Source organism: Nycticebus coucang, chromosome 1 (genome assembly GCF_027406575.1).
Source record: "Nycticebus coucang isolate mNycCou1 chromosome 1, mNycCou1.pri, whole genome shotgun sequence".
In the NCBI taxonomy this organism is placed as follows: Eukaryota; Metazoa; Chordata; class Mammalia; order Primates; family Lorisidae; genus Nycticebus; species Nycticebus coucang.
The window spans coordinates 136,010,748-136,034,755 of NC_069780.1; the positions used below are offsets into that span (position 1 = coordinate 136,010,748).

Consider the following 24,008-nt stretch of genomic DNA (forward strand, 5'->3'; position numbering starts at 1 on the left):
GGTTTAAGTCCTTTATCCATCTTGAATCAATTTCTGTGAGTGGGGAAACGTGTGGGTCCAGTTTCAGTCTTTTACATGTAGACATCCAGTTCTCCCAACACCATTTATTGAATAGGGAGTCTTTCCCCCAAGGTATGTTCTTGTTTGGTTTATCAAAGATTAGGTGGTTGTAAAATGTTAGTTTCATTTCTTGGTTTTCAATTTGATTCCAAGTGTCTATGTCTCTGTTTTTGTGCCAGTACCATGCTGTCTTGAGCACTATGGCTTTGTAGTACAGACTAAAATCTGGTATGCTGATGCCCTCAGCTTTATTTTTGCTACAGAGAACTGCCTTAGCTATACGGGGTTTTTTCCGGTTCCATACAAAACGCAGAATCATTTTTTCCAAATCTTGAAAGTACGATGTTGGTATTTTGATAGGAATGGCATTGAATAGGTAGATTGCTTTGGGAAGTAGACATTTTAACAATGTTGATTCTTCCCATCCATGAGCATGGTATGTTCTTCCATTTGTTAATATCCTCTGCTATTTCCTTTCTGAGGATTTCATACTTTTCTTTATAGAGGTCCTTCACTTCCTTCGTTAGGTATATTCCTAGGTATTTCATTTTCTTTGAGACTATGGTGAAGGGACTTGTGTCCTTAATTAGCTTCTCATCTTGACTGTTATTGGTGTACACAAAGGCTACTGACTTGTGGACATTGATTTTATATCCTGAAACATTACTGTATTTTTTGATGGCTTCTAGGAGTCTTGTGGTTGAGTCTTTCGGGTTCTCTAAGTATAAGATCATGTCGTCAGCAAAGAGGGAGAGTTTGACCTCCTCTGCTCCCATTTGGATTCCCTTTATTTCCTTGTCTTGCCTAATTGTATTGGCTAGAACTTCCAGCACTACGTTGAATAGTAAAGGTGACAGAGGACAACCTTGTCTGGTTCCAGTTCTAAGAGGAAAAGCTTTCAGTTTTACTCCATTCAGTAAAATATTGGCTGTGGGTTTGTCATAGATAGCTTCAATCAGTTTTAGAAATGTGCCACCTATGCCTATACTCTTCAGTGTTCTAATTAGAAAAGGATGCTGGATTTTATCAAATGCTTTTTCTGCATCTATTGAGAGGATCATGTGATCTTTATCTTTGCCTCTGTTAATATGGTGGATAATGTTTATAGACTTGCGTATGTTAAACCAGCCTTGCATCCCTGGGATGAAGCCTACTTGGTCATGATGAATGACTTTTTTGATGATAAGCTGCAATCTATTGGCTAGGATTTTGTTGAGAATTTTTGCGTCTATGTTCATGAGTGAGATTGGTCTGAAATTCTCCTTTTTGTTTGGGTCTTTTCCTGGTTTTGGTATCAGGGTGATGTTTGCTTCATAGAATGTGTTGGGGAAGATTCCTTTTTCCTCAGTTTTTTGGAATAATTTCTGCAGTACAGGAATAAGCTCTTCCTTGAAGGTTTGATAGAATTCTGGAGTGAAGCCATCTGGACCAGGGCATTTTTTGGTTGGAAGATTTTTTATTGTTTCTTTGATCTCAGTGCTTGAAATTGGTCTGTTCAGGAGCTCTATTGCTTCCTGGCTGAGTCTAGGGAGAGGGTGTGATTCCAAATATTGATCCATTTCTTTCACATTGTCAAATTTCTGGGCATAGAGTTTCTGGTAGTATTCAGAGATGATCTCTTGTATCTCTGTGGGATCAGTTGTTATTTCCCCTTTATCATTTCTGATTGAGGTTACTAGAGATTTTACTTTTCCATTCCTCGTTAGTCTGGCCAATGGTTTATCTATTTTATTTATTTTTTCAAAAAACCAACTCCTTGTTTCATTAATTTTCTGAATGATTCTTTTGTTTTCAATTTCATTGATCTCTGATTTGATTTTGGGTATTTCTTTTCTTCTACTGAGTTTAGGCTTAGATTGTTCTTCTTTTTCCAATTCCATAAGAAATCTTGTGAGATTGTTGATGTGCTCTCTTTCTGTTTTTCGAATGTAGGCATCTAAAGCGATGAATTTTCCTCTCAAAACTGCTTTTGCAGTATCCCACAGGTTTTGGTAGCTTGTGTCTTCATTGTTGTTAAGCTCAAGGAAGTTAATGATTTCCAGTTTTATTTCTTCCTTCACCCATCTGTTACTCAACAGAAGATTGTTTAGTTTCCATGGCTTTGGGTGGGGTCGGGCATTTTTGTTAGAGTTGAGTTCCACCTTTAGTGCCTTATGGTCTGAGAAGATACAAGGTAAAATTTCAATTCTTTTGATTCTGTTGATAATTGTTTTGTGTCCCAGGATATGATCAATTTTGGAGAATGTTCCATGGGGTGATGAGAAGAATATATATTCTTTATCTTTGGGATGGAGTGTTCAATATGCGTCTATCAAGCACAGTTGTTCTAGGGTCTCATTTAAGTCTCCTATATCATTGTTTAATTTCTGTTTAGAGGATCTGTCCAGCTCTGTAAGAGGAGTGTTAAGGTCCCCTGTTATTATGGTATTATCAGATATCATATTGCTCAGACTGAGTAAGGTCTGTTTCAAGAATCTGGGAGCATTTAAATTGGGTGCATAGATATTTAGAATTGAAATGTCTTCTTGTTGTATTTTTCCATTGACCAATATAAAGTGACCATCTTTGTCTTTTTTTGACTTTAGTTGCTTGAAATGCACATGTATCTGAAAATAAGATTGCAACTCCTCTTTTCTTCTGAATTCCATTTGCCTGAAAAATTGTCTTCCAACCCTTGACTCGGAACTTTAATTTGTCTTTTGAAGCCAGGTGTGTTTCTTGCAGACAGCAAATGGATGGTTTGTGTTTTTTAATCCAGTCAACCAATCTACGTCTCTTCGGTGGGGAATTCAAGCCATTAACATTTATTGACATAATTGATAAGTGTGGTAGTATTCTATTCGTCTTATTTTGTGAGAGTCCATTGCTTAGTTTTATCTTTTGCATCAGTGTGGAGGTTTGGTTCTGTCCTTTAATTTCTGAGTTCTTACTTTGCTGCTGATCCATTGTGGTGGTCAGTGTGCAGAACAGGTTGAAGTACTTCCTGTAGAGCTGGTCTTGTTGTGGCGAATTTCCTCAATGTTTGTATATCCGTAAATGATTTGATTTCTCCGTCAATTTTGAAGCTTAGCTTAGCAGGGTACAGAATTCTGGGCTGGAAATTGTTCTGTTTAAGTAGATTAAAGGTAGATGACCATTGTCTTCTTGCTTGGAAAGTTTCATTAGAGAAGTCTGCGGTCACTCTGATGGATTTTCCCCTGTAGGTCAACTGGTGCTTACTCCTGGCAGCTTGCAGAATCTTTTCTTTTGTCTTGACTTTGGACAGGTTCATCACAATGTGTCTTGGAGAAGCTCGGTTAGAGCTGAGGCGACCTGGGGTCCGATAGCCCTCTGAAAGCAGTGTGTCAGAATCTTTGGTGATATTTGGGAAATTTTCTTTTATAATATTCTCTAGTATGGCTTCCATTCCTCTGGGGCATTCTTCTTCCCCTTCTGGAATTCCTATAACTCGTATGTTGGAACGCTTCACAAAGTCCCATAATTCTGACAGTGAACGTTCTGCTTTCTCTCTCTTCTTTTCTGCCTCTTTTACTATCTGACTTATCTCAAAAACTTTGTCTTCTACCTCTGAAATTCTTTCTTCTGCATGGTCTAACCTGTTGCTGATACTTTCCATTGCATCTTTAAGTTCCCTGATTGTTTCATTTCCTTTAGCTCTGCTATATCCTTTATATATTCTTCATATCGTTCATCTCTGATTTGATTCTGTTTTTGGATTTCCTTTTGGTTATTTTCCACTTTATTAGCAGTTTCCTTCATTGTTTCCACCATTTCTTTCATTGTTTTCAACATGTGTAGTCTAAATTCCCTTTCTGTCATTCCTAACATTTCTGTATAGGTGGAATCCTCTGCAGTAGCTACCTTATGGTCCCTTGGCGGGGTTGTTCTGGACTGGTTCTTCATGTTGCCTGGAGTTTTCTGCTGATTCTTCCTCATGAGTGATTTCTTTTATCTGTTTCCTTGCCCTAATTTTCCTTTCACTTCCTCTTGCTCTTTAAGTTCTCGTGCCTGTGGAAGTTGCAGGCGGGTTTAGACGGATTGAACACACGCGACCACTTGCCGGTTTTCCACTGTTTTAGTCCTCCTCTTAGGGTCCAGAAGTCTCTCGCTGACTCCCTGTATCCTCTCAGGGGTGATGATAGGCAGATCCCACCAGCCAGAGATGCCTGGAGTCCTATCTCCCCAGACTCACGGTGCCCAGATGCAAGGAAGCTGTTACTCAGCTGCCATCTTGCTCCGCCTCCCCTTCAGGAAATTTCATGCAGCCCTCAAGAGTAGGGATTCCCGAAGGCTCTCAAGCCAGAGATAGTGACAGAGATTGGGGGTGATATGAAGGATTTAACTATAAAAGTCCTACTTTTATTTATTTTAACATACTTAAATATTTAAAAATTCTTTGATAAAAGATTCTACCACTTTAAAACAACTTGAAATAAAAATACTTCAACATACAGAAAGACATTCCTAAGATATCTTCAAGTGAAAAATAAATAAAACTCTGAAACTATGGTGAAGGGAGTTATGTCCTTAGTTAGCTTCTCATCTTGACTGTTATTGGTGTATACAAAGGCTACTGACTTGTGGACATTGATTTTATATCCTGAAACATTACTGTATTTTTTGATGACTTCTAGGAGTCTTGTGGTTGAGTCTTTGGGGTTCTCTAAGTATAAGATCATGTCGTCAGCAAAGAGGGAGAGTTTGACCTCCTCTGCTCCCATTTGGATTCCCTTTATTTCCTTGTCTTGCCTAATTGTATTGGCTAGAACTTCCAGCACTATGTTGAATAGTAAAGGTGACAGAGGACAACCTTGTCTGGTTCCAGTTCTAAGAGGAAAAGCTTTCAGTTTTACTCCATTCAGTAACCTAGGAATATACCTAACGAAGGAAGTGAAGGACCTCTATAAAGAAAACTATGAACTCCTCAGAAAGGAAATAGCAGAGGATATTAACAAATGGAAGAACATACCATGCTCATGGATGGGAAGAATCAACATTGTTAAAATGTCTATACTTCCCAAAGCAATCTACCTATTCAATGCCATTACTATCAAAGTACCTACATCGTACTTTCAAGATTTGGAAAAAAGGATTCTGCGTTTTGTATGGAACCGGAAAAAACCCCGTATAGCTAAGGCAGTTCTTAGTAACAAAAATAAAGCTGGGGGCATCAGCATACCAGATTTTAGTCTGTACTACAAAGCCATAGTGCTCAAGACAGCATGGTACTGGCACAAAAACAGAGACATAGACACTTGGAATCAAATTGAACACCAAGATGTGAAACTAACATCTTACAACCACCTAATCTTCGATAAACCAAACAAGAACTTACCTTGGGGGAAAGACTCCCTATTCAATAAATGGTGTTGGGAGAACTGGATGTCTACATGTAAAAGACTGAAACTGGACCCACACCTTTCCCCACTCACAAAAATTGACTCAAGATGGATAAAGGACTTAAATTTAAGGCATGAAACAATAAAAATCCTCAAAGAAAGCATAGGAAAAACACTGGAAGATATTGGCCTGGGGAAAGACTTCATGAAGAAGACTGCCATGGCAATTGCAACAACAACAAAAATAAACAAATGGGACTTCATTAAACTGAAAAGCTTCTGTACAGCTAAGGAGACAATAACCAAAGCAAAGAGACAACCCACACAATGGGAAAGGATATTTGCATATTTTCAATCAGACAAAAGCTTGATAACCAGGATCTATAGAGAACTCAAATTAATCCACATGAAAAAAGCCAACAATCCCGTATATCAATGGGCAAGAGACATGAATAGAACTTTCTCTAAAGACGACAGACGAATGGCTAACAAACACATGAAAAAATGTTCATCATCTCTATATATTAGAGAAATGCAAATCAAAACATCCCTGAGATATCATCTAACCCCAGTGAGAATGGCCCACATCACAAAATCTCAAAACTGCAGATGCTGGCGTGGATGTGGAGAGAAGGGAACACTTTTACACTGCTGGTGGGACTGCAAACTAGTACAACCTTTCTGGAAGGAAGTATGGAGAAACCTCAAAGCACTCAACCTAGACCTCCCATTCGATCCTGCAATCCCATTACTGGGCATCTACCCAGAAGGAAAAAAATCCTTTTATCATAAGGACACTTGTACTAGACTGTTTATTGCAGCTCAATTTACAATCGCCAAAATGTGGAAACAGCCTAAATGCCCACCAACCCAGGAATGGATTAACAAGCTGTGGTATATGTATACCATGGAATACTATTCAGCCATTAAAAAAAATGGAGACTTTACATCCTTCGTATTAACCTGGATGGAAGTGGAAGACATTATTCTTAGTAAAGCATCACAAGAATGGAGAAGCATGAATCCTACGTACTCAATCTTGATATGAGGACAATTAATGACAATTAAGGTTATGGGGTCGGAAGCAGAAAGAGGGATGGAGGGAGGGGGGTGGGGCCTTAGTGTGTGTCACACTTTATGGGGGCAAGACATGATTGCAAGAGGGACTTTACCTAACAATTGCAATCAGTGTAAGTGGCTTATTGTACCCTCAATGAATCCCCAACAATAAAAAAAAAAAGAAAAAATGCAAAAAAAAAAAAAAGAAATGAAAAATAAATAAAATTCATTTTAAATAATTTGCCTCAGCTAACATGTGACTAATAAGTTTGCACTTTAAAACAACTGCATTTTACAGCTCAGCACCTGTGGCTCAAGCAGTTAAGGTGCCAGCCACATACACCTGAGCTAGCGGGTTTGAATCCAGCCCAGGCCCACCAAACAATGACGGCTGCAACCAAAAAATAGCCGGATGTTGTGGCAGGCACCTGTAGTCCCAGCTACTTGGGAGGCTGAGGCAGGAGAACTGCTTGAGCCCAGGAGTTTGAGGTTGCTGTGAGCTGTGATGGTACAGAACTCTACCCAGGGCGACAGCTTGAGGCTCTGTCTCAAAAAAACAAACAAACAAACAACAAAAAGAAAAAACTACATTTTACTGCCTTTGGATAAACAAACATACATTCAAAAAATAAAGTTAATAGTGGTTATCAGTGGTGGAATATGAAGGACTATTTTTCTGTATTTTCTGTATTTTCCAAATTTTATAATCAGGAAGAAAAATAAGTTATTAAGATGTAGTAATTTTTATATTGCTTAAATAATAACCATCACCATCTCCTTGGCAGCTTCTATCTAGTCTTTCATTTCATTTCAACCAAATCTGTTCATTGGGAAGGAGCTTAGAAGAAAGATGAGACCATTTCAACATTCAATGCTCAAGTCTTCTCATTTATTCACTGAACATTCCTATGTAACATATGACAGGTATTATGCAAAGTACTGGGGATACAAAATTGATTAAGGCACAGTCCAGTTAGGGTAATACACACAAAGAAAGTAACCTCAGGTGTTATGTGCATGAACAGAAAATGAGCAAAGTATATGGGTATAAAGAAGATGAGGAGGAGGAGTAATAGAAAATTTGAATAGGGCTTTATTTAGCTGCTGATATTTAGCTGGGTTTTACAGAAAAAGGTCAATTTGCTACATAGAAAACTGAGGGAGAACAGTAAGACAGATGTATAAAAGAGCATGAAGTATTTAGAGAACTCTGAGAAGTTTTGAGTGGCTCAAATCTAGGTTGGAAAGAGGAGAAAGATGAGCAGTTAGCCTGGTAATGCAGGATGTTGAGGCAACTTTATGGAGATCCTTGTACATTCAACCATATGCACTATCAGCACCCACTCACTGGAAATGTACACTGAAGGAAAAAAAAACTTAAGCTTGACTTTCAGAAACTTAATTCTGATAATTAAATTGGCAATTACTGCAGAAGAAGAAGCAACATAAAACAGACTGAAGAGAAATAGACTGATTTGGGAGAGCTTCACTTTGTATAGAGCCCACAGATTTTTCTCTCATTATCTGACAAGTTTTGCGGATAAATGTACTGTCCCTTAACATCTTTTTTTTTTTGGAGACAGAATATCTTACTCTGTCACCCTGGGTAGTGTGCCATGGCATCACAGCTCACAGCAACCTTAAAGTCCTCGGCTCAAGCGATCCTCTTTGCCTCAGCCTCTTAAGTAGCTGGACTACAGGCATCTACCACCATGCCCAGCTCATTTTTCTATTTTCAGTAGAGACAGGGTCTTACTCTTGCTCAGGTCTTGAGCACAAGTGATTCACCTGCCTCAGACTCCCAGAGTGTTCCTCAACATGTATTTTTGTAAGTCAATTAAGTGGTATAGACCCAAGCTTCCTCATGTATTAAATTGTAAAAGCTGAACTATTACTAATAAACATCCTCTATGACCCTACTGGCAGTATACTTCTAAGGCCTAAGAACAGGCCATCCTTTCTTCCTTAATATTAGACTTTAGGCAGAATTATTAATATATGAAAACTGCCTCTTTATTGTTAGGCCAGTGGTACAGAATGATATTTTTATGCCAGCTTCCTCAGGAAATCTCTTTCTTCCTGCCAATGACGTGTTCCACAGATATAATTGCCGAGGTAATAAGTGAGAGTGAAAGAAGTGTTCATTGGGAAAATTTTTCTATACTTTGAGGACTGAAGGAAAATTTTCTAAGCATTTAATGTAAAGAGGCACACAGAAAAATATCATTAGCATCTTAAAACAATTATATAATTTAAAAAATCTAAGTACATACTATTTCATTAATCCCACTGAGTTTGCCTGAAGTAAGCTTTGGTCTGGAAGCAGGCCTCGGAGGTGGGACAATGGTGCCTACAGAAAGAGGAGTTGTAGGCCTGGCTGGTGGAGGAAAAAAGAATTTAAAGAAAATCATTAGTATGTAGCAATACTTACATAAAGACATTCTATCATAATGAAACTGTAAGAATTAAACGTTCTTTTTTCAGTCGTTTTAAGAAAAAATTATGCATTTGTTGAAATTTTGGGAATCTACCAAACATTTATTCAAAGCTATGAATAATATTCAGAAAAAAATTGTTAACATTTCAATAAAACTGACATATTATATAAATTTTATTCTGGTTTCAATCATTTATATATATAAAAAATTAAATGTGATAAATTAGCTGTTGGAAGTAAACCAATGTAATGTCAAAGGTTATTAGTTTATTACCAACATCTACTTCACATAATGCAAGAGCAAACATTTGAAGCTGTACCTTCAGAATAATAATGTGAACTCTTTTTTTTTTTTAGAGACAGAGTCTCACTATGTCGCCCTCAGTAGAGTGCTGTAGCATCACGGCATCAGGAAAATGACTCTTCCTGCTCTTGGGCTTAGGTGATTCTCTTGCCTCAACCTCCCAAGTAGCTGGGACTACAGGCGCCTGCCACAAAGCCTGGCTATTTTTTGTTGCAGTTTAGCCAGTCCAGGTTCGAACAGGCCACCCTCGGTATATGGGGCTGGCACTCTACTCACTGAGCCACAGGTACCACCCAATAATGTGAACTCTTAATAAAACACTTGCCTTAATTAAACTTGTTGATTTGGCTTTTAAATTGAACCACATTGTAACATTTTGGGGGATAATTAAAAGCATTACAAATATTCCATTTATTTACTCAAAAAGTTCTCCCAAACACAATTAATTCTGATAAGTGTTCCAAATTTATACCTTAACTTTTCTTAAGTCATTTACGAATTTAATGTTTCCTGGTTTTTAATGCCATTTGCAAATTTTACAATTTTGAAACCAGAAAGAAAAACCAGCATTCCTAATAACTTAAGCTAGAAATTACTGAATAAAATTCATGCATATGTCATCAAAAGTTAACAAATGTATTGGCATAATGGAAGCAGGAATAGAAAAGTGGAAGAGAATATGTTTAAATTATCTTTAAATCATGTTTAATAAACATTAATTTAAATGATTTTCAAAACTGTTTGGTCCACTCTAAAATTGGGCTATAATTCAGAGACTGAAAAATATAATGGATAGAAGAAACATTCAGCATGTTCTGTAAGTTTATAGATAAGCAAAATTTAAAAAAAATGTAAATGGGCCTAAGTGTATATCTGGAGAAACAAACTGTAGAGCTGAAGGCCCTTGATCATCAATGGAAGAACAGGGCATTGAGGTGGTATGAAGAGACCTAAAGAAAAGGGAAGTCACAAAGGATTGAAAATAAATATGTGGAAGGTAAGAAATCATTTAGGAAGCCTATCATATAAAGGGGATAAAAGATGCAAGCTTAGTTCAAGCTACTTAAGGAAAACATAAAAAGCTGATAAAATTAGAAGTTTAGATTCTGTAGCTGCTTTCTTTTAGGTCTGCAACACTTTCATGTTGCACTCACAAAGTAAGTTGCACACTGGAAAAAATGTCTCTTCAATCTGAGGACTATAACACTTCCTTATGCTATGACATATCTACTTTAAAGATGTTCATTTATCAGTGACACCAGCACTGACTTATACTCTTAAGTTATTTCACAGTAGAGGAATTTATACTTGAAATTTCTTATAAAAACATAGGAGATGAGAACTAATCAATGCATGTCTGTCACACCATTCTTTATCTGAACAAAAGCAGAGACTAATCTAGAAGCCAAAAGTGATAATGATGTAGAAAAAGTATCAGCAGCCTTGTTAGTTTCTTCTGTCAGTAATTTTTCAAGACATGTGATTTTATGGCAAAGGTCATTTTGAGCCTTACACATGTAGCTGTTAGAAGGCAACTGACCCAAAGCATCAGGGAACCAAAAAGTATTTCGCTTTACAATTCAGTCTCTGGAATGCCTTCTGAGCTTCACTGGAGTTATTCATTGTAACAAGATCATCAGTAAAGAAAATTGATTTTGTGACCAGGGAACAAAAGGAAAATTGTATGTACACTCTGGTGGTCCTCTTAGAGTGGATAAGACAGAGTTAGGGGAAAAGTTCGATGGTGGGCTTTCTCGACCCTGAATCTGATGTGGTTTAAAGTACAAACGTGGTTTCATTTATCATACACTTAGGCAAATTAGTGAGAGGAAGTGAAGTTCCTATTCTGCTCTTTAAGGTCAGCTGAATAAGAAGAAAACAACTGAAAACTATAAGCAACAGGAAAACCGTAGAACTAAAATATAAATCTATTATTACTTGAAAACTAGAAAAAAATTAAAAATACATGAAAAGAAGAGCATGAGCTCAAACTTTATATTAACTGAGAAACAAGCATAGGCATAAAGGAACTTAAAATGGATATGAAAAACTGAAGGTCCAGAATGATATAAAATCAGAATTATTCTCGTTTTCTCAGAGGAGCAAAGGTAGCTATGACAGTCAGTACAATATCTAAATTTGATGAGGTGGCAAAGTGAAATGCTGTGTATGTGTGATACACCACAAAGTTCATGGCTGGCTAGTCATTAAAACTGTTGCAAGAATTAAGTTATAGTAAATCAGTGTTGTAGTTAATGTTAAAAACCAGCCTAGTATTTTTCAAAAGATAATCTTAACGGGTTTTTGCAGAGCACAAGAGTTCGATCAATGAACAAAGAAGAAAATGGTTTACACTGGCACTTACTGAAAGGAAGGTAGGTGTGAGATATTTATGTTCAATTTTTAAAAATGCACACACAAATTTTTATTTATAGTCAACATGGTGTAAGATGCAACTGAAACTACTTTCAACCAATATTTTTAAAGATATAACAAAACTGGAATGGCTTAACCTATTATTAACTGATTGGTTGGAAATTTTCTTAAACTGCTTTGGCTAAGATAAGGTCACTAATAAATTAAGATTCTGAAAGAGACATAGGCATGAGGGAGTAATCTCATAACTTGGACCTTGCTAAAATGTGAAAATGGGCACCTAGGTAAAGATGGGAAAGGAATATATTTCAAAATGTGGTGGAAAAAAATTTAAGATAAAAATGAATATTTTATAATTTCACATAGGGCCAGTTTTATAAAACAGTGAGGACTCACAATAATGAATTGATGAGTTTGATCAATAATCACATGAGGACTTAATAATTACTATATAACAGGACAATTATCTTTTTAGTATCATTAACATTTTTTGAAGAATAAAATAATTCACATATTTTTCATACTTAATAAGAAGTTTTAAAAATGTATTCTGGAGTGAATTAAAAACCAGCAAAAAGTTAGTAAATGTTTTATCATTTTGTATCTGCTAAATATTAAATGATCACTGAATGAAAATGAACCCCCCCGAAGCAGAAAGAGGGATGGAGGGAGGGGGGTGGGGCCTTAGTGTGTGTCACACTTTATGGGGGCAAGACATGATTGCAAGAGGGACTTTACCTAACAATTGTAATCAGTGTAACTGGCTTATTGTACCCTCAATGAATCCCCAACAATAAAAAAAAAAAAAAAAAAATGAACCCCCCCCTTAAGTGAGACAGAGTCTCACTTTATGGCCCTCGGTAGAGTGCCATGGCATCACACAGCTCACAGCAACCTCGAACTCCTGGGCTTAAGTGATTCTCTTGCCTCAGCCTCCTGAGTAGCTGGGACTACAGGCGCCCGCCACAACGCCCAGCTATTTTTTGGTTGCAGTTCAGCCGGTGCCGAGTTTGAACCCACCACCCTTGGTATATGGGGCCAGCACCTTACCAACTGAGCCACAGGCGCCACCCATGAACCCCTTTTTTATCTGAAGTGATGGGAATATAGGTAAAACATTCTTCTTCTTTTTCTTTTTTAAAGAGACAGGGTGTCACTCTGTCACTCGGGCTGAGTGCAACAGCACAATCATAATGCTCACCACAGCCTGGTGAGTACTCCTGGACTCAAACAATCCTCCCACCAGGCACATGCCACATGCCTGGCTAATTTATTTATTTGTATTTATTTATTTATTTATTTGGAGACAAAGTTTCACTATGTCACCCTCGGCAAAGTGCTATGGCATCCCAGCTCAAACCAAACTCTTGGGTTTATGCAATTCTGTTGCCTCAGTCTCCCAAGGCTGGGACTACAGATGCCCACCATAACACCTGGCTATTTTTCTTTTATTGCAGTTGTCATTGCTGTTTTTAACAGGCCCAGGACGGGTTCAAATCTGCCAGCCCCAGTGTATGTGACTGGCGCCCTAGCCGCTGAGCTACTGGCACTGAGCCGAGACTTTTGTTTTTTGTTTAATTTTTTTTTCATTTTGAGACAGAGTCTCAAGCTGTTGCCCTGGGTAGAGTGCCCTGGCATCACAGCTCACAGCAACCTCAAACTGTTGGGCTTAAGCAATTTTCTTGTCTCAGCCTCCCCATGCTTGGACTATGGGTGCCCGCCATAACGCCTGGCTATTTTTTTTTGCTATTGTCATTGTTGTTTTAGCTGGCCTGGGCCAGGTTCGAACTACCAGCCTCTGTATATGGCTGGCACCCTACCCACTGAGCTATGAGCATGGCCTAATTTTTTTATTTTATGTAGAGACAGAGTTTTGCCATGCTGGTTGCCCAGGCTAGTAAACATTCTTTAGAAGGTAGTAGAAGGAAGAGAGAGAGCTTTTTTGAAAAGAAAGACCATACTAAAGAAAATAGCAAGAAACAATGAATAGAATTATAAAGAAAATTGTATGATACCAAACATCTGTGATACCAATTTGAAAAATTTTGTTACAGATTTTGATAAATTCACAAAGGATAATTAACCAAATTTTAAAATACTGCTTAGAACTCTTCACTCTAAATACAAAACATCATTTTTACATTTTTCCTATACAAAAGAGACTCAGCAACACCTCGAGTTTTTCTTGTATAATTACTTTCCTCATACAATATCTTTGTAAGGTTAGTTTTATAAGGCTAAATAGTTACCAATGCCCACTAAGAAAGGCTACACTGCTACTTCAGAATTTTTTCAACTATATATAGACTGTTTCTTGCTGCTTTACCAGTATTAGGTACCCTCAAAAATCCAAATAATGTTCACAGTTGTGGTTTCCAACACTTAATTTGTAGTTTCTTTTAAAAAATATTTAGTCTCTAGAAAAGTCTAACTATAAATCCTAATATTTCTTTTATTATTAATAGTAAGATGTTTCAACATATTTTTGTTGTTGTTGTTGACCTGCCAGAGTATGAGAGATAGAAAAATGATATTAGAATGAGTTGGATCCAAGTTTGAATCTCCTTTCCATCATTTAGTAGCTATTTGATCTTGGAGAATTTACTTATCATTTCTAAGCTTTACTTTTTTCATCTATAAAATAGGGAAAATAATTAATTTCACCACAAGCTATTAATGTGGTGAAATTAAACAAAAACATAGCTCCCAGCAAAGTTACATGGCATGAACTCAAAAGATTTAAGTTCTCTCCCCACAATTCCAGCACTTCCTTAACCCCAGATATTGTATTATAATTATTTTCTTTTTTTGAGACAGAGTCTCACTGAGCTGTCCTGAGTAAAGTGCCGTGGGATCACAGCTCACAGCAACCTCAAACTCTCAGGCTTAAGTGATTCTCTTGCCTTAGCCTCCCAAGTAGCTGGGACTACAGGAGCCCACCACAACACCGGGCTATTTTTTGGTTGTAGTTATCGTTGTTGTTTGTCAGGTCCACACTGGATTCAAACCTGTCAGCTCTGGGGTATGTGGCTGGCACCCTAGCCACTGAGCTACAGGCACCAAGCCTGTATTATAATTCTTAAATCCCATAGACAAGAGTAAAGATCAACTCGAAGTGATTTTATTTTCTTGTTTTAATGCGTGCTTTGATTTTTTTTTTTTTTTTTGAGACAAGAGTCTTTTTCTGTTGCTTTGCGTAGAGTGTTGTGGCGTCCTATCTCACAGCACCCTCAAACTCTTGGGGTTAAGTGATTCCCTTGCCTCAGCCTCCCGCATAGCTGGGACTATAGGCATCTGCCACTATACCTGGCTATATTTTAGAGATGGGGTCTCGCTCTTGCTGATGCTGGTCTCAAACTCCTGAGCTCAAGCAATCCACCCACCTTGGCCTCCCAGAGTGCTAGGATTACAGGCACGAGCCAACTCACCCAGCACTGATTTTTGATTAATAAGAAATTTGTATTTTGAAGAAAAGAAAAAAATTCACTCTTGTCTAAACAACTAAAACATCATGTTCTTTCGTATGTTGCTTGCAAAGTATTAAAGCCTTTCTAGAAAACAGTTTGGCAATAAGTATCAATGGGCCTATCATTGAGCCTATTTTTTTTTTTTTTAAGTAACAGGGTAGCGTTTATTGACAGGGAGAAAGATTGATAAGTATGATAAGCAAAAGAAAGCAAACAGAAGAGGGGAAACAGAACCTCCAGCAGTGAACAGGGGAATCCACATGTGAAGTCCCCCATAAATATTATATTGATCAATTATTAGAAGGATGTTATGAAACATACGCACAAAATTTGTTATTTCTATGGATGTTCATCATACTTGAAAATCAGATACAACTTAAATGTCCACCAAGAAAGGACTGGTTACATTAATGTATATTTTGCATTTGAACTATCTATAAACAATAAGAATTTTTATTTGAGTAGTAATACAAAATGATGCCTAGAAGTAAATACATCAACTTTTAGAACACTTGGTATTTGGTAAATTTTTATAGTTTAAGCTAAAGGATCTTTATGTTGAAATAACCAGTATAAAATCACTTTTATCTGGAAAGATAAGGGACACATTTAAAAATTTTTTTTATTAAGTACAAGGCACAAGTCATGAATAAATGAGGAAAAAACTATTCTTCAGTCAAAAATATATATATATGTATTTACCTGATGATGATGAAGTAAGTGATGATGAAGATGATGAATCAAGAGATGGTCCAAACAAGGGGTCCCACACAAGTAAATCACTGGTCCCTTTCCTAATAAGAATAAAATAATAAGAATTTTAAACAAAGAATATTTTATTAGCATAAAGTCTAGTCACTTATTTTTATTTCGTAGAAAGAACTCTACGATTAAAAAGTTGGATACTCTGCCCATGGGATATGTGAAGAAATTTAAGTAACAGATTTAAATAAGCCAATATTCATTAATTGCTATAAGTAAACCTACATTAACATTATGCAAAATTAGTAGTGCAGAGTGGAATGATTAATCCCTGCTGATAATGCTTTGTTAGACTCTAACAACCTTGGGGGGCTGTCAGAATAGGAATCATAATTTCAAGCTTTACAAATGAAAAGCACCACAGTCTAAATGAGTTGCCCAAAGACACACAGGTACTTGATTCTAAAATAGACTCAGTATTGAGACTGAGTACTGATTCACACTTAGCACTCAGTCTTGAACAGAAATTTTAATGATGTGAAATTGGCTAGAAATTTTAAAAGGTCACATTTATTTTCAAAGATGAAGGAAAAGGGTAAAGTACTTTTTTAAGTCTTTTTTTAGTATTGAAAAGTACTAAAAATTTAAACATTTTAATGTATTACATTGCCATTATTAAAAACTTTAGAAAAATCTTACACAGAAAATAGGACATCTAATGAAAATGTTAGAATTAGGCTCGGCGCCTGTGGCTCAGCAGCTAGGGCGCCAGCCACGTATACCAGAGCTGGTGGATTCAAACCCAGTCCAGGCCTGTCAAACAACAATGACAACTACAACCAAAAAATAGGTGGGCATTGTGGCGGGTGCCTGTAGTTCCAGCTACTTGGGAGGCTGAGACAAGAGAATTGCTGAAGTCCAAGAGTTTGAGGTTGATGTGTGCTGTGATGACACAGCACCCCATCGAGGGTGCCATAGTGAGATTCTGTCTCAAAAAGAAAAAAAAAGTTAGAATTACCTAAAAGTGTCTCAACATACACATGCATGAAAGCACACTACATCTTGTATGATAAAGCTTGGTATTACAACTGCATAAATGATTCCTAAAACCAAAGTCCTAAAATACTAAACAACTTATCTTTAAAAATGATAAATCCAGTATATACCACCAGTATGCACAATTAGTGCCTCAAAAGTATCAAATAGGGCGGTGCCCGAGGCTCAAAGGAGTAGTGCACTGGCCCCATATGCCAGAAGTTGCAGGCTCATACCCAGCCCCGGCCAAAAATTGCAAAAAACTAAAAAAGTATCAAATAATTTTAAATTATCCATTTTTAAAAATTTTTATTTTATTTTATTTTTTAGTAAATTTATTTCAGGTTAATATGAGGGTATAAACAACCAGGATCAGGTCAAAATATTTGATTTTGTTAGGTAGAGTCCCTCTTGTGGTTACACCCCACACACAAAAGATATGTCAAACACCCCCCCCCCACTCCTTTTTTTTTTCTTGTTTTTGAGACAGAGTCTCACTTTCTCACCCTCGGTAGGATGCCATGGCGTCACAACTCAGAATAATTTCAAACTCTTGGGCTCCAGTGATTCTCTTGAGTAGCTGGCACTACAGCTGGCATTGTTACACCCAGCTATTTTTTAGAGATGGGGTCTCACTCTTGCTCATGCTGGTCTTGAACTCCTGAGCTCAAGCAATCTACTCGCCTAGGCCTCCCAAGATACTAGGATTACAGGTATGAGCCACCTTGCCTGGCAGAATTAAGCCTACTTTCAATCATGTAAACAATATTAACTCACAGGAAGTACTCTTAATGACAGACACAGAAGTGAAAAGGGACCCATGCAACAATAGCTTTTTTTTAGGAAGAGCTCACAAATTGCCCTCTGGATCTCCCTTTTCAACTTGAGACATTTCCTCATTTTTACGCTCATGAAACAAGTTTATTTTATAAGATCACAGTCAAACTTGAAGGAAGCAATGAAAAAAATTACATAAGAAAAAAGAAATAAAATACAGGTATGTATGAACTTGGTACCATTGTTTATTTAGAAACAGGGAGGCAACCAAGGCCAACTAAAGGGTTTTTAAAAAAAATCATTTTAATGGGCGGCGCCTGTGGCTCAGTGAGCAGGGCGCTGGCCCCATATACTGAGGGTGGCGGGTTCAAACCCAGCCCCGGCCAAACTGCAACCAAAAAATAGCCGGGTGTTGTGGCGGGCGCCTGTAGTCCCAGCTACTTGGGAGGCTGAGGCAGGAGAATCGCCTAAGCCCAGGAGTTGGAGGTTGCTGTGAGCTGTTTGACGCCACGGCACTCTACCAAGGGCAATAAAGTGAAACTCTGTCTCTACAAAAAAAAAAAAAAAAAAATCATTTTAAAAGGAAATAGTATCCTATTAAAAACCCAAAAGGGTTTTTAAAAAAAATCATTTGAAAAGGAAATAGTATCAAGTGAGAAATAATTTAAACACCTAAAAACCCCAACATAGCATTGCACACTGTAGAAAAACAGATGATTAAAAACACCTTACTAGAATTGAAACTGTAAAGGTAATAAAACTCTTTTAAAAAAGGACAAAAGAAGGCTACTTAAAATTTAAATGTGGCATGGAAAAAAAGGATGAATAGGTAAAACACAGAGGATTTTCAGGGTACTTAAGAATATTCTTTTTGATACTATAATATAATGGTAGATACATATCATTATATATTTGTCAAAACCAACAGTGAACCCTAATGTAAACTATATATTCTGGGTGATTATAGTGTGTTGATTACAACGTTCATCAACTATAACAAATATATCACTCTGGGTAAGGGATTACGATGGTGAGGGAGATTGGGCATAGGCAGGGACAAGGAATATATGGGAACTGTCTGTGTTTTTCACTCAATTTTGCCATGAACCTAAAACTGCTCTAAAAAATAAAGTCCATTTTTTAAAAAAATTAAAACACGGAACTTACTCATTGGGTACAGCAGATGGTTTTGACTTTGTTAACTCCTCATCTGATTAAAAATTCAAATATTATGAAAAAATTAATAATCTGAGAAATAAAATATTTTAATGAAAAGAAAAACTACACATATATCCCAATATTATACAATAAATTTTGGAACTGAAAACACAAATATAATCATAAAGAAAAGGTAAATATGTTTTTAACAACTTTCTATCATACATATTAAAATAATAGCAGAATTTCTACTAAACTTTTATCTGTTCTAACATCTCTGGTAAAAAATTACTTAAATCAACTAAATAATGATATTCATTAAAATAAAACTGCTGTTTAGAAGAGAAAAAATATAAACCACAACTTCAAAAATTAGAAGAAATGTTGAAATACCTAAATTTTACTCAAGAATTTTAACTGATGAATCACAAAAACATTTTTCAAGTTCTAGGACTTTTATTAGTGATTATTACATTGACCAAAAGTAATTACTATAATAACTCTTGAAAGACATCTTATTTTGAAAAATTAAAAATATTATAGCAACGTGGAGCAATAGCTTCTTTTTAAGGTAATTTGTTTTGCTACTTTTTGCATTTATAATGTCACTCATTTCTTAAGCAAGTGGTAAACAGGGAAGACCATTAGTAAAGTAATGGTCAGGTTACATAGGGAATAAGCAATTTTCCCTGCACCTTAATGTTTTGCCTCCCCAATAGCTGATGAATGCAAAGTATACCGATACGGGTAACAGTGTGGAGAAGGACCACACTGTACATGATGCTCATTCACACCATCTTCATTTGGCGCTCCATTTGGATCTTTCTCCTCCCTCAAAATGCCTAGTGTGCTGTTCTCCAATCTTTCTGCATTTTACTCTCATCTCCATTAACACTGAGCCTCATGTATCCTCATTTCTCTCACATCCCCTAGCATCAAGCTACCATTAACATTTCTTTTTTATTTTATTTATTTTTATTTTTTTTAGAGACAGTCTCACTTTGTCGCCCTCGGTAAGTGCCATGGCATCACAGCTCATAGCAACCTCCAGCTCTTGGGCTTAGGCGTCTCTTAGCTCAGCCTCCCGAGTAGCTGGGACTACAGGCGCCCGCCACAACGCCCAGCTATTTTTTTGTTGCTGTTCAGCCAGGGCTGGGTTTGAACCCACCACCCTAGGTATATGAGGCCTACGCCCTACTCATTGAGCCACAGGCATTTCTTTTTTAAAAGTAAAATTTTTACTTTTATTTTGCTACTTATTATGACTCTAAATAGATCTTTTTAACTGTACTAGAATTTTTATTAGGATTGATATTATAATTTTTGTTAAGCATTCTTTTATCAAAAGTACATAGCTTCCATGCCTGTGGCTCAAATAGCTAAGGCGCCAGCCACATACACATGAGCTAGCAGGTTCAAATCCAGCCAGGGCCCACCAAACAACAATGACAGCTGCAACCAAAAAACAGCCGGGCGTTGTGTTGGGTGCTTGTAGTCCCAGCTACTTGGGAGGCTGAGGCAAGAGAATCACTTGACCCCAGGAGTTGGAGGCTGCTGTGAGCTGTGATGCCATAGCACTCTAGCCAGGGCGACAGTTTGAGGCTCTGTCTCAAAAAAAAAAAAAGTACATAGCTTTCAAATGGGCTACCTCAACTACTTTTTCCACAACGCTTATTATTTTTATTTATTTATTTATTTATTTATTTTAACTTAATTTAATTTTATTTTTGCAGTTTCAGGGGGCTGGGTTTGAACCCACCACCTCCGGTATATGGAGCTGGCGCCCCACTCCTTGAGCCACAGGTGACGCCCCAACGCTTATTATTTTTAATGCATGATTATGCAAAGGATATTAACATCCTAGAAAGTACTTAGTATAACTAAGTTACCATATTCAAAACCATATAAACTTCAATTGTGATAGGACTTAAAAATAGATAAAGTTAGAATTACTCATAAATACCTTCTGGCTCATGAGAAAGAGTAAGCCTGCGAAACAGTTTAACATTCTTAATCAGAAGTTACTTTCTGGCTTTGTTGATTTCTGAAAATCAACATGCTGTAGCCATGTATTAAAAAGTTAAAGTATGATGAGAATATTTCAGATCGTATATGAAACCAGCACATTGTACCCCTTGATTGCACTAAACAGCTATGATTTAACAATAAAAAAATTAAAAAAAAAAAAAAAGTTAAAGTATGTCTCTTAGCTCTAAAACAAATAATATAGATAAGTTCTTTTCTATTTAAAATAAGTATAATTCTAGATAGTTATTAAGGCTCAAGACAAGAAAAGATCATTTATTTCTATAGCTACCATAAGGTTCTAAGATATATAAATTGCTTGACAAATTTTAATAGAGTAAAAGAACTAATTGAAATGTCAAACTTACTAGATGAATTTCGATTCATCTGTACCTAAAATAGAAATGCAAAAACTAGGTAATTAAACAAATAATGTTAATATTAGAACTAATTTTAAGTTGTTTTTTAGGATATCTGCTCAATTATGAAGCATATTTACATAAAACATATACAGAACATTCAGTAGCTTTTAAAACATACTTTTAACTTCCAATAAAATGTTTTAAAATATTAAAGCATCTAAAGCAAGATATTTTAACTTGTCAATCTAAAAATTTAGTGCAAATATTTTGAAAAATCAATGTTTAAACATTACAATGATAAGTCAATGGGCAAAGATGCAAAATCTTGTACTTACTGGACTGTGTCTCTAGTAGTACATGGAAGGAAAAAAAAGTCAGTTTAGAATTTTAAGTATCTATTTTCTTGCTCTAATAATTTGTCTATTCCCTTCTGAATCATATTTAAAACATATATACCTTAAAACATTTATTGGAGGGCAAAATTTAGCAAACTGGGTAAAAAAATATACTCAAAGATATATCATCTTTTCAAATCTAGTACTATTAAAATTTTTCTGATTATTATTTATTTTCTGAGTATGAAATTAATACATGCTCAATGTTTTAAAAATAATAGAAAAGACAGAGATCTCCAAAAAAGACTAATTTAAACCATTTTACTACCCAGAGATAAATGTCTACTATCTTGGCATACATTCCTCCAGGCTTTTATTTATTTACATATATTTTTTAAATTAGTTATGGCCTTATACAAGAAAATTTTTAATCATTCACACTCTCCTACTTCATATATATACATACCATATTTTTAAGTAATTCTCTTTATAATTCAAAATTAGTCTTAATATTAAATAGTAATGGTACAATAAAACCTCACTTCAGAAATAATAGTTCTAAAATTCTAAAGTGCATTAGAGAAAAACAATTTTTTCCAAATAGACTAGTTAAAATATATAATTAGATAACAACATGGAATGGTAAGAACTTTTATTCTCTATTACCAAAGATAAATTTAATACCAATTATGATCATATATAGATATAATTGATTGTTATTCTAAGACTTGCTGTTCCGCCCATAATGCAACATTTCTGAATTTAGAATATTACAACATCAATGGAAAATTTTATTATGGTAATGTTTTATTTATACCTCAAAAGCTATCAAGTATGGTATTTTAAAATTGAAGAATTAACCATACAACTAAGAAATCTTATCTTTGCCTTTCCTTGTATAAAAAGTATGGGAAAACAAATGGTATAGTAACAGACAAAAAAAGCAAGGATAAAATTTAATATTGAAATTCATTTTTATGGCATTCTGTTTTACATAAGACCCACAAGACATGGGAAAACTCTAAAATTAGATGAGGAAAAGATTAACTCACAAAATTCTTCCTGAGATATATAGCACTATTTATAAGATATAAAAAATGGCAGAAATAGTGAATTTTCTACATCTTCACTTTCTTACAGAATACTTTCAAAAGCAGGCAAAACTAAGCCAAACTCACTAAGTTTATCTGCCTACACAAGAATTATAAACTAAATATTTCCTCATCAAATATGCTTAACAACGGTTAAGTGAGGTTTCATTTTTTATTATTCCTAAAATTAACCAGACACAGGGAGACAAGGTAGGAAAAATAAAGATTTCTATATAAAGAATACAAACTTGTTCATGTTCTCACTTACAGATATTGCTGGGGAGAGTGTTATATTCCCTATAGATACTTTTAATTCATCTAAAGAAGCCATTGTGTGATGTGAATTATTTGGATGCATAGGCTTGATTTCTATCCTATACTTCTTTGGTTCTTCATCTTCAGAGTCAGAATCACTAGATGAATAGAAATGGTTCTCTTTGGTATGTGAGTATCAGTTAAAGAATTTAATTTTTAAATTACTTTAGCATTTAACCAGTTTTTCACACGTTTAGAAAAAGGAACAAAATCTTAACAGTAATATAGACTTTAACGGAAATAAAACTAACTTCTACCTTTTTTATTTTTTTTTAGACAGAGTCTCACTATGTTGCCCTGGGTAGAGTGCTGTGATATCACAGCTCACAGCAACCTCCAACTCTTGGGCTTAAGCAATCTTGCCTCAGCCTCCCAAGTAGATGAGACTATAGGCGCCCGCCACAACTGGCTATTGTTTTGTTGCAGTTGTCATTGCCATTTAGCTGCCCGGGCCAGGTTCAAACCTGCCATCCTGGATGTATGTGGCTGGCGCCCTACCCACTGAGCTACGGGCACTGCCCCAAACTAACTTCTATTAATAAAAACATGTCAAATGAAGAATGAGTCATATTTTATTACAATTAATTAAAAATCTGAGACAACTTTAAGACATTATTTCATTACAATCATCTATTACTATACTAACACAATCCATAAAATACCCAGAGAAAGAAAGGATATCATTCTGATTTGCTTCTGGTTTAATACTATAGCCTTCTTCATCTACATCAGGAATGTTCTATGGGAAAAAGAAAACAAAAACTACTATAATGATAACTTAATATGCAAAATTATTAAAGATTAGTAAAAAATCATTTTTTCAAATACAAACAGGTTAACAAAGTTATTAATATTGTGGGAAATCATATCTTTTTAATTAATTAGCTTCAAATCACACCCCAGCTTCAGTTATCTGAAAGAGGAAAGACCTGCAAAATCAAACAGGAGAAACACAACTCATAATTTCAGAGCAAGAAACTTCCAAAGTGACGACCAATTCACGATGCTCAAAATCTACATTGTTATAAATCTGGAATAATATGTAATTTTCAAAAGCACCATCAAGTGATTAAAAAAGTGATTAAATATTTATCAAGCTAAATATTCATACTGCTATAAGACGCCCTAAGGAAATATAACTTCTAGTGCCACTAAGTCTTGATAAG

The 24,008-nt window shown here is 35.8% G+C and overlaps 1 protein-coding gene across 1 annotated transcript in view; it reads right to left on the reverse strand.

Annotated features, from left to right (window-relative positions):
- Window positions 1-24,008, reverse strand: part of FCHO2 (FCH and mu domain containing endocytic adaptor 2) — a 149,189-nt gene that overhangs the window by 27,260 nt on the left and 97,921 nt on the right. The window contains exons 15-20 of the mRNA XM_053598655.1: window positions 23,521-23,581; window positions 22,796-22,968; window positions 21,108-21,132; window positions 18,724-18,766; window positions 15,745-15,836; window positions 8,732-8,835 (exon numbers count right to left, since the gene is read on the reverse strand). Coding sequence (XP_053454630.1) covers window positions 8,732-8,835; window positions 15,745-15,836; window positions 18,724-18,766; window positions 21,108-21,132; window positions 22,796-22,968; window positions 23,521-23,581 — 498 coding nt within the window. The remainder of the gene's footprint in view (window positions 1-8,731; window positions 8,836-15,744; window positions 15,837-18,723; window positions 18,767-21,107; window positions 21,133-22,795; window positions 22,969-23,520; window positions 23,582-24,008) is intronic.